Genomic DNA, 13021 nt, shown 5'->3' with positions numbered 1-13021 from the left:
TTTTAATTTCATTGTTTTGTTGGTGTAGTTCATATTCACTTGAACAGTAATCCCCATATCAAACAGCAGTAAGTCACAGTGTTAGAACATTAGCATGTTTCACAGACATCCAAAGGAAATGTGAAATCTGTGTGATCTTTGCAAGTGCAAATTAACTATTCTGGGCCTCACTGTTTTTAATAACTTACTTCTTTAAACAAATATTTGTGTACTTTCAAATATGCATTTTAGAACAAAAAATATTTCATCACTATAATATAATGTTTGAAGACTATTGTAATTTACCTGGACTTCTAATTAAATTTAAATAGGTTTAGAAATTTCATTACAACATGGAGCAATGACTTTAGTCTACAGACATAAGTCTTTTCTTTTGAACTGATGGTGTTGGCTATCAAATATAAAAAAAATCATCAGATTTCTATAGTTTAGAATTTGTTCTTGCTATTGGCTATAAATGTAACTACATGAAGAGCAAGCATGAGTAAATAAGTGACTCACCAAAGTATAAAGAGCTGTGAAGAGTTTCTGTGGTGGAATGATACAGTGATAAATTTATTAATAACTCAGAAAATCAAACACATATAGGGAGGGTTAGTATCAGTCCTTCAAAAACAATGCAAATAAGATAGTAGGGATGGCATTTGCATCATCCACACATAATAGCACAAGCACATTGTTTAGTAAAATGCTGAGAAATGGAAATACAATAAATTCAACTCCATTGTGACTGAATAGTTATATATATTGTATGTTAATTGTTGCTTGTGCATAGGAACTTAGTATGAACATACATGGACACATGTTGTATAGGTTAATACTATAAGTGATATTCAAGTGTACATAAGATGTAAAAACCAGATCAATTTGAGGAAAGAGAGTTACAGACTAATCAAAATATGTAAAACAGTCATAAAGCATATTTGAAACAAGGTCCTTTGTGGATGAAACCATTTAGTACAGGGAATGAAATAATACAAAATCTTAAAAAAAGGTTTGTGTTCTTGAAAACTATTGTTGGATCCAATTAGATGCTCACTTGATAGGGTTACAAAAAAGATGCAAAGAATCATCTTCAGAATAAGTTTATAGTAAATTTGTACCATTAAATATGTTTAAGAAATGAAAAGTGGACTTGGAAACAGCAGTATTTTTTTTATGCAAATTATTTACATTAGAAAAACTTTATATGGCCAAAAATATTTATCTCTTGGAGTTAATTATCCTAAAATGTATTATCTGATAACTGGCAAATGCTAGGTGTAACTTATGGTTCCACAGTTCTTGGTTCAACTCTTGGAGCTGAAATATGCATTTCTCAACAGGTTTTAGGACACTGTTTTATGGTTGATTATAAAAGTAAAGAAGATTGTAATAATATGTCAAATACACAGTATCTTCTATATTTTGTGTTGATGAGACCTTTTTCTCCTTAAAATCACTTATCAAGCTGACTGGGACATGTCATAATTGTGTTCTATTTATGTTGTAATGTGTTTGAACAACAACTGTTTTAGTTGAGTTGGTGAACTTTAATAATTTTTGTTCAGTGTCTGAGTTGTTTTGTCATTTTTTTTTCTTACCATTAATAGCCTTAATTTGACAACACTGTATAACTTTTGTAAAAATTTGTAAACCTCTAAATTAAATTATAATGATATATCATATGGATTGGTTTTAAAATTATTGTTAGTTGTGAATTGCATATGTGTGTAATTTTTGTAGGTAAGTTTAAAACTGAAAATTTATCAAAGGTACTTATAAAAAATAAAGGAATAACTAAAAACCAAACAATTTCAATAGAGGGAAAGGCCACATGATACAAGAGTTGAAATTTTTGTGTGTGATTCAGGCACCAACAGTTGTCTTTAATTTAATATGTTTCATAAATTGAAAGCAGTTATTTACTGTGTTAAAACTACAGTGTGTTAAAGTTTAAAATGTAAAAGTTTTACTTGCAGTTATTCTTTATATTAGTAATCCACTCTATTTGCTATTTACTTTTGGACACTGGTTTATACTGTTCCACTTATTTATCCATTGTAAAAGAGGTAGTAATTTGTATATTTGCCTGAAATGATGATAACAGAGTTATTATGTGAACAAGGTTTTGTGAATAATGTAGGATATACAGTTCATGTACAAGATGAGTTGTAATAAGTTTCACAGTAAATGTTTGTTAACTTGCTGGTTTTTTTTTGTTTCTTATTGTAAGCATTGTGTACTGAATCGTCATCAAGGATGTTTTAATAACAAATCCTATTCTGGTAATGTATGATGATGTATGTGTTATAATTATTAATGAATAAGGACATGAAGTCCATTAGCATTAGTTGTATGTGTTTTGTAATATTTTAAAAATTGGTTAGTAGTCATATGTTGGTTAATACAGCACAGTTAACAAATACTGAACAACTCTTTTACTTGCTGAAGACTAAAACAATTAGCTATGTGATCTAATTAATTTAAGCAGTTAGATATCAGAAGTGGAAAAAAAGGATAATGAAGTAATAAAAATGCAGAGAATTTATTCATGTCATGTTCTAATAAAACATAGAAACATGGTCTTATCATATGGTGATGATTAGTCAAGCTACTGTACACTGTGCTGTTAAAGAAATCCAGAAATTTATGTTGTTTGATGTGATGTAGTGGGGTGTGGCAGTCATGTATGGGACTTTCTCCAAAGTTAGGAATCAATTTGAGACATATATAAAGAGTGAGATTGTTGCCTGTTAATGAGTAATTAACACAAATTATTTTAATTATAATCCAGTCACTTAGTATAGTACCATGAATTGTTCTCTCTGTAAATGTTTTTCATTAAGCTAACCATACAACTGGAAATAAATTATTATAATTTATTTTTATTTTTAAGTGAATTAAATTTTTCATTATTCTTTTTTTTATTGATAATCAAACAATAAAAATCATTACAACACAACTTTATTTCTAATTTCAGTTTTACTTTTCATAAAATTGTGAATAAAAATACACTACTTTTTCTCAGTTTAAGAGGCTTTTTTTGGTTTTTGGGGTGGGTGGGATAGCCTCATTTAGGAGTGGCTGATAAGGATTGTAACTGTCCAGTATTGACATAACTCAGTAATGTATGATGCATGGAGAGAATTGGCTGGGCTTTACTATTCTTTTCCCTACCAAAATATTAAATTTCAGGTATAAAAAATTGTTACCTGTTCTTGAAATACTTGCATCAATGTGTATAAATTGCAGTAAATAAAGGACAGTGTACACATAAACCTTTTTATTGTCTGATCTTGTCATTTCTAATAGCCATTGGTCATTAAACATAGTTATTTGTTTCTTATAAATTTTTTTCTTAAATAGTTTTGAGTTTAGTCCATTTTGAAAAATAATTATCCATTCTTTGCTTCAAGCTGTGAGTAAACATTTATGGAGTGCATTTATAAAGTTTTGATATTCCCTTAAAAGTTATTAGTGTAATATCTGATCAAAATTAAAAGTAAACTTCGTAATTAACGTTACTAACTGAATATACTATTATGTTATGATGTGCATTGAATATTGCATTTTTAGTGCAGAATTTTCATTTTGTGGCTGTTGTTAAGTTTTTTCTTGTACTGCTTATTGATAAATAATTTGAGTGTTGATGTGTCTCAGGATGGATGGTATGGGTGTTAACACTTTTACCAAAATAAAGAAGAGAACATGAGAAATTATCTAAGTAGGTCAAAATGTTGTTCTCTGCTTTACTTTGGTAAAAGTATTAATACTCATACCAGTCAACCTAAGATACATTTTTACTTCAAGTGGGCTCTCGTCATCACAAATGAATTGTTATATAAAAGATATGGAGAAAGTTGGGTCTGCATTTGGTATCAATGTGTTAACAGCAATTTTTTTACATAAATATATTGAAAATGTTTGTGCTATTTTGCTAGGAGCTTGAACAGAGTTGCAAAATGGTTGCCCAGGAATTAGTAGAAGGGAAGCAAGCCACTATAATTACTGCTCGACAAGAAAGGGTATGCCACATTTGTGAGAAAGTGGGAGACACTGTTGTTTGCAAAGGGCCTTGTTTGAAAAGTTTTCACCCATCATGTCTTGGCTTAACCCAGGTTCCCTCCTCCTTCATGTGTGATGAATGTATGACAGGTAAAGGAAACATCTTTTACTTTGGTCCAATGAAATATTGTTTATCCTTTTCTGTAGCATATCATTTCTATGGAGAGAAGAAGAGATTAATTCATTTGCTCATTTATCTTAGCTTATCTTCAAGACAAAATTAATTTTTATACAAATCAGTTATTCCTTATGCTATACTGTAATTACTGGAAATGGGTAAGTTATTTTTTATGTATTCATTTCAGATTATTAGTCATAATAAAACTGCAAATGTGTAAGTATGTAAATTCTCTTATTCAAAAATTTATATTTTATTTCTATGTTTACATTTTGTTGAAAGTCACATATAAAGTGTTTGAATTTGTTGCCATAATTCCCAATCTGTGATTACAGGATTACAACACTAAAATCCTAAAGAGCTGGGCAGTTAGTGGAATTTGCTAATCAGTTAGTACATATCACCTCTATCGTTCTCATTGAGACAAGCAAAAAAAAATACAAAGTACAAAGTTTTCAATCTCTAAATTATTTTCACATGGTATTAACCTTTTTAAAATATTTTAAAGTACTTTTTGGATTACCCTTGGTTTTATATAATAGCCCTATTTTGTAACAAACACTACCACATTGTCACATTTGTATTTGTTTGTAGAATATGCAGTAATCCCACACTGATCTTCTGTAAATACAATAAATTAATAATTAAATGATGAAAATATTTTCTTGTCGTTGATAGTAGTAATAATGTTTTTGTTCAAAAGATATTGCAGTTGCAATTCAAAGTGATTAAATAGCCAATTAGCTAATGTATTTATGTATATTGTTTGAATATAATAAATATAAAAATAACATTAGATTTGAGTCATCATAATATTGTGCAGTTGTTACCTATACTCATTGGAGAGTAAACTTATCTGATTGAGGATTATTTTGTTTGGTGAACGTAATAAAAAAATGCATTGTTTAAAACATTATAAATGAATAAATCCATAATATGTCTAGTAAAAAGTAAAGGAAAAGTGTTTTTAAGAAACCAAACATCAATAATCTACCTTAAGCAATGAACAACTTCTAACTGTGTGACTTTTTTTGTATCATGCAGTGTATTCCTGTTTATGTAAACTGCATGTACCTGATAATGATAAACCTCTCCAAATAATGTAAATTTGTTACTGTGTTGAACTTGTAACAAAGCATTTTTGTTTTATCCGTTCAACTTGTCTCTAAACTATATAAGCTTAACTACATTATCACAAGTTATCTGATGTCTTCACACTGAAGAAAGTGTCTTTAGCTTTTAAAAATATATAATTTAACACACATTATTTCAAAACCTACAAACAAAATGAGCTGAAAGGAAAATTTACAGATGCTATACAAAATCTTAAACCTATATATTTATCATTCTGTGATAGCCTAATTATTGATCTTTCCAATCATATTTAAACTTCCTTTATAACTATTTTCAAACTGTATTTTATTAGTAAAATATCAAACCACTTGATTTGGCACCGTATTAAGGTTTCAGATAAAGCCTGTATAAAAGTATATGAAAACACCTAATATAAAAAATGGATGATATTTTCTCACTGTGTGATTGATGCTTATCAAAAATAGTTATTCTTTGAGATGAATAGGAAAAAGTTAAATAAATTTATAACTGGGTTATTTGGTTTTCATAAACCAAAATTACAGTGATATGAAAATGAAAGTATGCAGTATTTATTTTTCTTCATGAATCACATTGTCAATCCTGAAGTGTTTTAAAGTTAGAAGTTGTTGAAATGTACTTAGAGTTAACACATAAAAATCAACTTTAAATTTGTATCTGGAAATTTGAATCAAGTAGTGGAAAAATATAAAAAGCTAAAAGAGATCCTGCCTTCAGACTTTGAGCACAGTAATTTATTATAATATATAATTTATAATTATGTATTTAAAAATGTACCATACATGCAATGCATTAGAATTATGTGATAGTAAAGATTCACTTAGCAGTCAGATTTTAGAACAATACTGTTTACACTTTTTTAGACTTACGATGTGTGTGGTGTATTAAATCCTTTTAAACTTACCGTTTAATGACCTGAGCTAATATAGGTATATGAACAACATTGACATTGAATTGACATTGCATCAAATTTATTATTCAGTATTATATAGTGGACTAACTGTTTGTTGATACTGAGATGTCTTTTCTTCTTTAGGTTACTAAATAGTAAGCTAAAAAGACTTAAGAACTCAGTAAGTGTTATATGCACACACGCCCAAACCATTGCTTTAAAAAGCCTTACTCTGTTTCTTTGGTTTGCTGACCCAACCTGTGGTGATAAGCCTTGAAAAGGTAAAACTGCAGTTCACAGCATGGAGAATCAAATATATGGTTTTACTTCATAGGTTTATATTTTCAATTTTATCTTAGGTGAAAAGTAAAGAAATCTGCAGTACCACGTTTTGAAGTCTTGTTATTTAAGACAGTTCAGTATTGTTTTATATGTTTGTAAATGAGTTTACTATAGGAGTGTTAATAGTTAAGATTTTAAATGTTAGTGTGTAGATGTAAGTGTAAGATGTTTTGAATTTTGCTTAATCTATTAAATATCAAAACTGCACAAGTCAAATCTTAAGGCCTCCCGCTTGTACAGCAGAATGTCTACAGATTTACAACGTTAAAATCAGGGGTTTGATTCCCCTCAGTGGGCTTAGCAGATAACTTGATGTGGCTTTGCTATAAGAAAAAAAAATACAAATCTTAAGAAACTTTGCTGCTTAGAGACTTTAATTGTTCTCTTTCTTGTTTATTCATGTGGCATTACTGGCAGGTAGTAAGATTCACATGTTTACCTTAACTTTTCATTTGTAAAAATGTGTCATGCTGCAACAGAGTTTTGAACAAACTCTAAGTTGTTATAATTATTGATATTACCTATATGTTATATAATTAACAAATAAATATTACTACTAAACTGACTATGAAACTGTCTGTGACAAACAAAACATACATGAAATTATGATTATAAAAATGTATTTAAGGAAATGAAACAAAAAATAGCCATAAACAGTTGTTAGTATTTTACAAATACAACAGTTAGTTTCAAAACTGATAGTTTAATAAGTTTTAATTGGAACTACTTTTTTAACATATCACCACTGCTCTGTAGAGATACAAAATTTAATGTAGAAACAACCAAGCTACAGCAATGCCATCTTGAAGGACTCTGAATAAGCAAAGTCCTGTCTAATTTATTTTTATGTAAAGGAATACCAGAAAACAAAATGTAGGTTGTGCTTTACAAAGTTAAGTTAGAAGAGGTGTGTGAGAATAATGTAAAATCATGTCAAAATAAAACATCCTGCTGCATCTAGTGTAGAGGACAGAGACCTAGACAAATATGTTAGTATCACTGGTATAATATTTCTGTCTTAATGTGATTAAAGTTTGCAGTCAAATCAAAAATGGTATTAATGTATCCCAGATATCTTTCATGTCATATCACAATTTTTACACATCTGTACAAGAATCAGTAGCACTTTGTTCAATGTTGACTTAACATTGTTATATATATTGTGCCATAAATATTGTGTCTGCAACTACATTGTTACTTAAACACTTTGTAACCATTCAAAGGAAACTAATACTCATAATTTATTTTATTTATTATAGATGTTATGACATTAACTGATTAATCATAATTTTTCTTCTTCTTGACAACACATGATATGTTGCCAACAGTTCTGGTAATTATGTGGAAGGTTGAGGCCCAGTTGGAGCTCAACTTGTAGCATTCATTCATTGTTGGCATCTTTTCATCACTGATATTTGAGTTCTTCAGGTCTGAGGGATTCAAAAATCCACTTCCTGCCCACTTTCATTATCCCAGGTACCTGTTTTCTTTCGTCTAACTTAATTTCATTCCCTACCCTTCAGGCTGGATTCTGCTCATTATTTTTATGCCATAGGACTGTGTTTCCTTTTATACCTATCTAACAGGCTACTTCTGGCCCATTCCAAATTGGAGTCAGCCAGTAATACTCATCAGTTCTTTCTCAAAGCTGCTCAGGTAGGCTTCTTGATTATATTGAAGAAGTTCTTCCCCCATTATTTCCACAGTCATTTTTATCAGGCACAACCTTCTCTCTGACTGTTCTGTGGAATTGTATGTTCACTATTTCCTGTCTGCTCCCTCACTTTCTACACATAAGGTTCTGTTATCTTTGAGGATATGGTTTTCTATGATACTTTTAACCTGTTGACTGCCAAGTATTTCAGCTGCTACAATACAACTCTGATGCTTCTTCATTTTGTAACTTTTTGTGACTCCATTTTGGATCGAAAGTGAAACAATTTGTAAGTAGGTCAAATGCATGTATGGTGCTGATATCTAGTGTTGACGTTAGGTATTATTGAGAACAAATTAACTCGTCCATGGCACTGTGTTTCCGATCAGCTTGGACGAGTTATCTCGTCTACGGCACTGAATAGGTTAATCCTGAAGGCTTTTCACTTATGTGCTTCCTTCAGTGGACTCTGTACAATCAGTGGAACCTAGCTCGAAATCACTTGGATGCTAATGTCATGCTTCCTCCTTCCCCTATAGATGATCTCCTTTAATGGTTGGACAAGGCTCACATATTAGCAGGAGTCCTGCTTTCTCCTCCATGTCTGGATTTACATTTGTTTATGGATGCATTCCTTCTGGACAGGAATGTGTGGGTTGATTCCCATGAGGCTTTAGAACATTGGTTTATGGATGAATGGTCTTCACATATTAAAATCTTAGAGCTCCTAGCTGAATTGGATCAATTTCTTCCCATTGCTAGACATTGTCTAGTAATGATCCATTCCGACATTTCAACAGGTACCATCAGTGAGATTTGCCCTTTTGTGGAGCGTATTATCAGATCTATTGTCTACTGGACTTTGTTACTTTCTGTTAACTTCAAGTGTAGTTCATTTAGTTTGTGAGATTGCTATTATAGGTTACTTTTTTCTTGCATTTATTTTGGATCTGGATTTTTTCACTGATGCCCTTCTTTAGAGCTAGTGGTTGTGTTGTGAAATTGTTATCACAAATTTCTTTTTCTGAGATATCCCATTCTCACATCATTCTGATAAAGATATGGGATGTTCCATTTGAATCTCAGTAGGTCCTTGTTGCACCATTATTGTGTTTCACTGCTCATACACCACTGTCTTTGGTGATATATATCAACAGGCAGGGTGGGACTTGATCTCGTATCTTTTGTTTGTTATGGGTTTTGTACTTTTTGGTTTTATTCACGTTTTCTTTCTCTGGACTGGTATATCTTTGTTGTGCTAAAGGTTCAGTCATCTTCTGGTTGATGCATTCAGGACAGCATTACTTTATATGATGCTTTACAGTTTCTACTTGTAGGTTCAACTTTTCTAGCAAAGGATACGTTTAGCCTTCTTTTAGAAAAATTTTGATCTGTATGCCTACCCTCTTGTGCAATTTCTTTCTTGTATATTGGCCAAAATCAGTTGGTTCCATTATCCAGTTCCCTTTATCGCCCCATGCTGGCATGTTTCACCATGGTTTCCTCTTTTGTCATCTGTCTTAGAAGGATCCTATTTAATTACATTTTTTACCATGACTTTTGCCATTTTCATCTTCATAGCTACTGCTATGTGGGGATTTTATTAATGAAGCTGATAAGTCTTTTTATGTAGCTTAAATATTATCAAATTTTCTTGGTGACATTCCTACCTTTTAGTTTACCAGTCTTGTTGGTTTATCTTTCGAAGTTAGTGTCTGCAGAATTCAGTTCCTTGTCTTTTTTCAATTCATTTTCAGCTTACCTAATTTTCTGTGTACCTCTTTCATAATATCTGTCTGGACTGCTACCCTGAGAACCTTCCACTGAATTTTGAAGTCCTTGTATCTGTTCATACAGCCACTTGTATCCTGTGGTTGGCTACATAGGTTTAATACACCATTAATTTTAATAAAACACCTTTACATGAATTAAATAGCATCAAGAGTGAAGAGATGCTCTGCTGAGAAGAATACCTTTTTTCTGAGCATCCTTTAGGCCTGTTTTGCTCATTCTCCCACAAATCCAATTCTGCAATTTGTTATTTTGCTCTGACTGTACATATTTCTTTATGATAGGTCTTCTAGTGTGTAGTTTTATATATTCAGTTGTTTTTCATGTTCATGATCACATCGTGTGGGTATTGTGGCTTTTTGTATTTATGAAGTAAGTCTCAAGTCTACTAATTTGAATTTTACATTTTTAGAATTAAAATGAATTTCAAACACACATTCCCTTCTGCCTCTTCATGACTAAATTTTCATCACAGTTGCAACTTTCAGTAAAATTTCAATTTTGATAGGGAAGCAGAGATTACGTACAATAATCTGAAGTTTGAAAAATAAATCGTGAAAGGTGAGAGAATGGAGAATTATGATAAGGGGTACATTTTATGCAATATTTAAAGGACATTTGTAAATTTGTTTTTTGTTGTTTGTTTGAGATCATGAGTTCAAAACAAGCAATTATAAGCACCTGTTTATAATCCATTTGTCTTCAAAAAAGGTGAAAGTTTATTTAAGATTTTAAGTTTTCAAACTTACGGTGTTTAATTCTAAGATGGGTGGAACTAATCATGGCATGGGAAAACTCAGTGCTGTGTAGTGCTACTATACTGATAAGTGAGAATTTTCTGAGATTGAATGTATTTCTTTATAATCTTTTAGGCCAAAAATCGATAGCTTTATATGAATATACTCCTACAATTTAGGCAAATGAAAGTACCCATCTATCTTTGAAATTGAGGAAAGAAACTATAATATTAAATAATTTTATACCAGATTTATTTACTCAGCAAGCTCTGATTGATGTTATATGTGCATCTGGTTAATAATGGTTTTTGTTCCTATTTTTCTTTCTTAGAGAACAACTTTTCTTTACTACTTTATCTTTTTGCTTTCCCTAAGCTGTCCTACTTTTGTTGTTGTTTTTTATCACACAGCTAATTTTTTACTTTCCATTTAATAGTAACATTAACATGAGTTTTAATTGCTTTACACTCAGAATAAGTCATTTTCTTATCACATGTACCTCGTTCTTTGTCTTCTTGGCTATTTTGTTATGGATAATACTGTTAGATTACATTGCTATATGTGTAAATCTGTAAAGATGAACAAATGAAGTGTATTATGCTTTTATTTTGTTTCAGGAAAACATCTTTGTTTTGTTTGCAAAGTAGGAGAAGATAATATACGTAAGTGCTTAGTAAGTAGTTGTGGAAGATTCTACCATGAAAGATGTTTGTTTAAATACCAGCTAACATCAAGAACCGAGGGACGTAGTTTCATCTGTCCTCTTCATGTCTGCCACTCTTGTGTTGCAGACAATCCCAAACAGTCTCGCTCTCGAGGTATTTCATTCTCCATCAGTATTCAGTATTTTTCATAAACTTATCTTAAGAATAAGTAAATACAATTAGTGCCAGGGGTTGTTTCTCTCAACAATGATTAACCCTGTTGCAATTAGTATATGCATTTTGCATGACCTTCTAACTACAGTGCAACCATGGTGGTATACATAATGGGAAAATACCTAATGTAGTTTCACATGCTTTGTCAAATGTCTAGCAAGTATTAAGTGTTTAGTAGATGAAAAAAAAAAAAAATCAGGATTTTTACAAAATATCTATCTTTATTTTCATGTTGAAATCATAAATAGTTTTCTTCATCTGCAAATTTTAAAATTTCATTTGCATAAAACTTAAAAACCTCCTAAATTAATATCAAACATTATTTTCAGAAAACTTTTATATTGTATCTACTGTTTTCTGTATTGTAATCTGTATTGGGGCAGTTGATTCGACTGACCTTGAAACCACAGTAAAATAGTGAGAAAATAATTTTGAATTACTCTTTTTTTTTCTTTTTTTTTTTAGTTCTATAAAGTCTGCAGATTGTGATAGAAAATTACTATTGTTTACCCTAAATAGCATAAAGCTTGTAACAGTATACATATCATTATACTTCAGTTTATTGTTTTGTAGATTTACCTAATCTTCAGCTGCCCTCCATTGTGTTAAAAAAAAAAGATTTTCACTTGACTCACTAGTCTTGATAGTTCCTCAGTTTAAGCTGTTATTTTTTATCATGTATATTGCATGTGATTGCCCTTCACCAGTCGGAGCTTGACACAAACTCCTGGAACAGTTGGCTCTCTCTCTGTCATATCTCGTATACCTCACTTTCTCAATTGGCACGACATGAGTCAGAAATGTTACTCACTTAATTTCTGTTTTCATTACTGGCTACACATTATTTTTTAATATGTGTGCTTTAATTATATCTTACATTATACTGTCATACAGATTTTGATTCTGTGTTATTCACACATTTTGTTTTCTACTTCCCTATTTCTTGTGATTCCCAAAATGGTTATAGTTGATTCTGGGAACACTTATTTTTCTTACCCAGGTCATGAGATTGACTTTATCTGCCAAGGGAATATGCACCTTAGTTTTTTCAGTGTTCACTTCCTCTGTGATTGTACCTTTTTTTTCTCTCCATAATGGTCAAAGCATATTCCAGTTTTTCTGTATGTTCAAGACATGGGTGATTTCACCAGTTTTATTTTTCTTGATCTATTTGCAGAGTGTTTCAATTAGGGGAAGGTTTATTCTCCTCTTATTACCCCAGTGGCTTGATAACAAGTAGTTTGACTTTGTTATAGTCATGGTAGACACAGCTCGGGTGACTTGTGTGTGAGGATGAGTGTTCATAATTACATATGAGATAAGTTTTGTTTTGTTAAGTAAGGCATATGCAATCCTGTCAGTCTGAACCTTGGATGTTGCCTTTTGGGCTTCTTTAGGTGGAGAAGGTTTGTCCACTTTGTACTTTTTCACCTGGCTTTCCACATTCTC

General features: G+C 31.1%; 1 protein-coding gene across 7 annotated transcripts in view; it reads left to right on the top strand.

Moving 5' to 3' along the window:
• LOC143240146 (histone-lysine N-methyltransferase NSD2-like) overlaps positions 1–13021 on the top strand; it is a 109845-nt gene that overhangs the window by 66207 nt on the left and 30617 nt on the right. For all 7 annotated transcript variants that reach the window (XM_076482099.1, XM_076482095.1, XM_076482101.1 and 4 more), the window contains 2 exons: positions 3924–4137; positions 11312–11512. In XM_076482099.1, the coding sequence (XP_076338214.1) occupies positions 3924–4137; positions 11312–11512 (415 nt within the window). The remainder of the gene's footprint in view (positions 1–3923; positions 4138–11311; positions 11513–13021) is intronic.

The sequence above is a fragment of the Tachypleus tridentatus genome, chromosome 13, assembly GCF_004210375.1.
Source record: "Tachypleus tridentatus isolate NWPU-2018 chromosome 13, ASM421037v1, whole genome shotgun sequence".
NCBI lineage: Eukaryota > Metazoa > Arthropoda > Merostomata > Xiphosura > Limulidae > Tachypleus > Tachypleus tridentatus.
The sequence above is the reverse complement of the archived record's forward strand: the minus strand, read 5'-3'. Positions and strand labels throughout refer to the sequence as shown.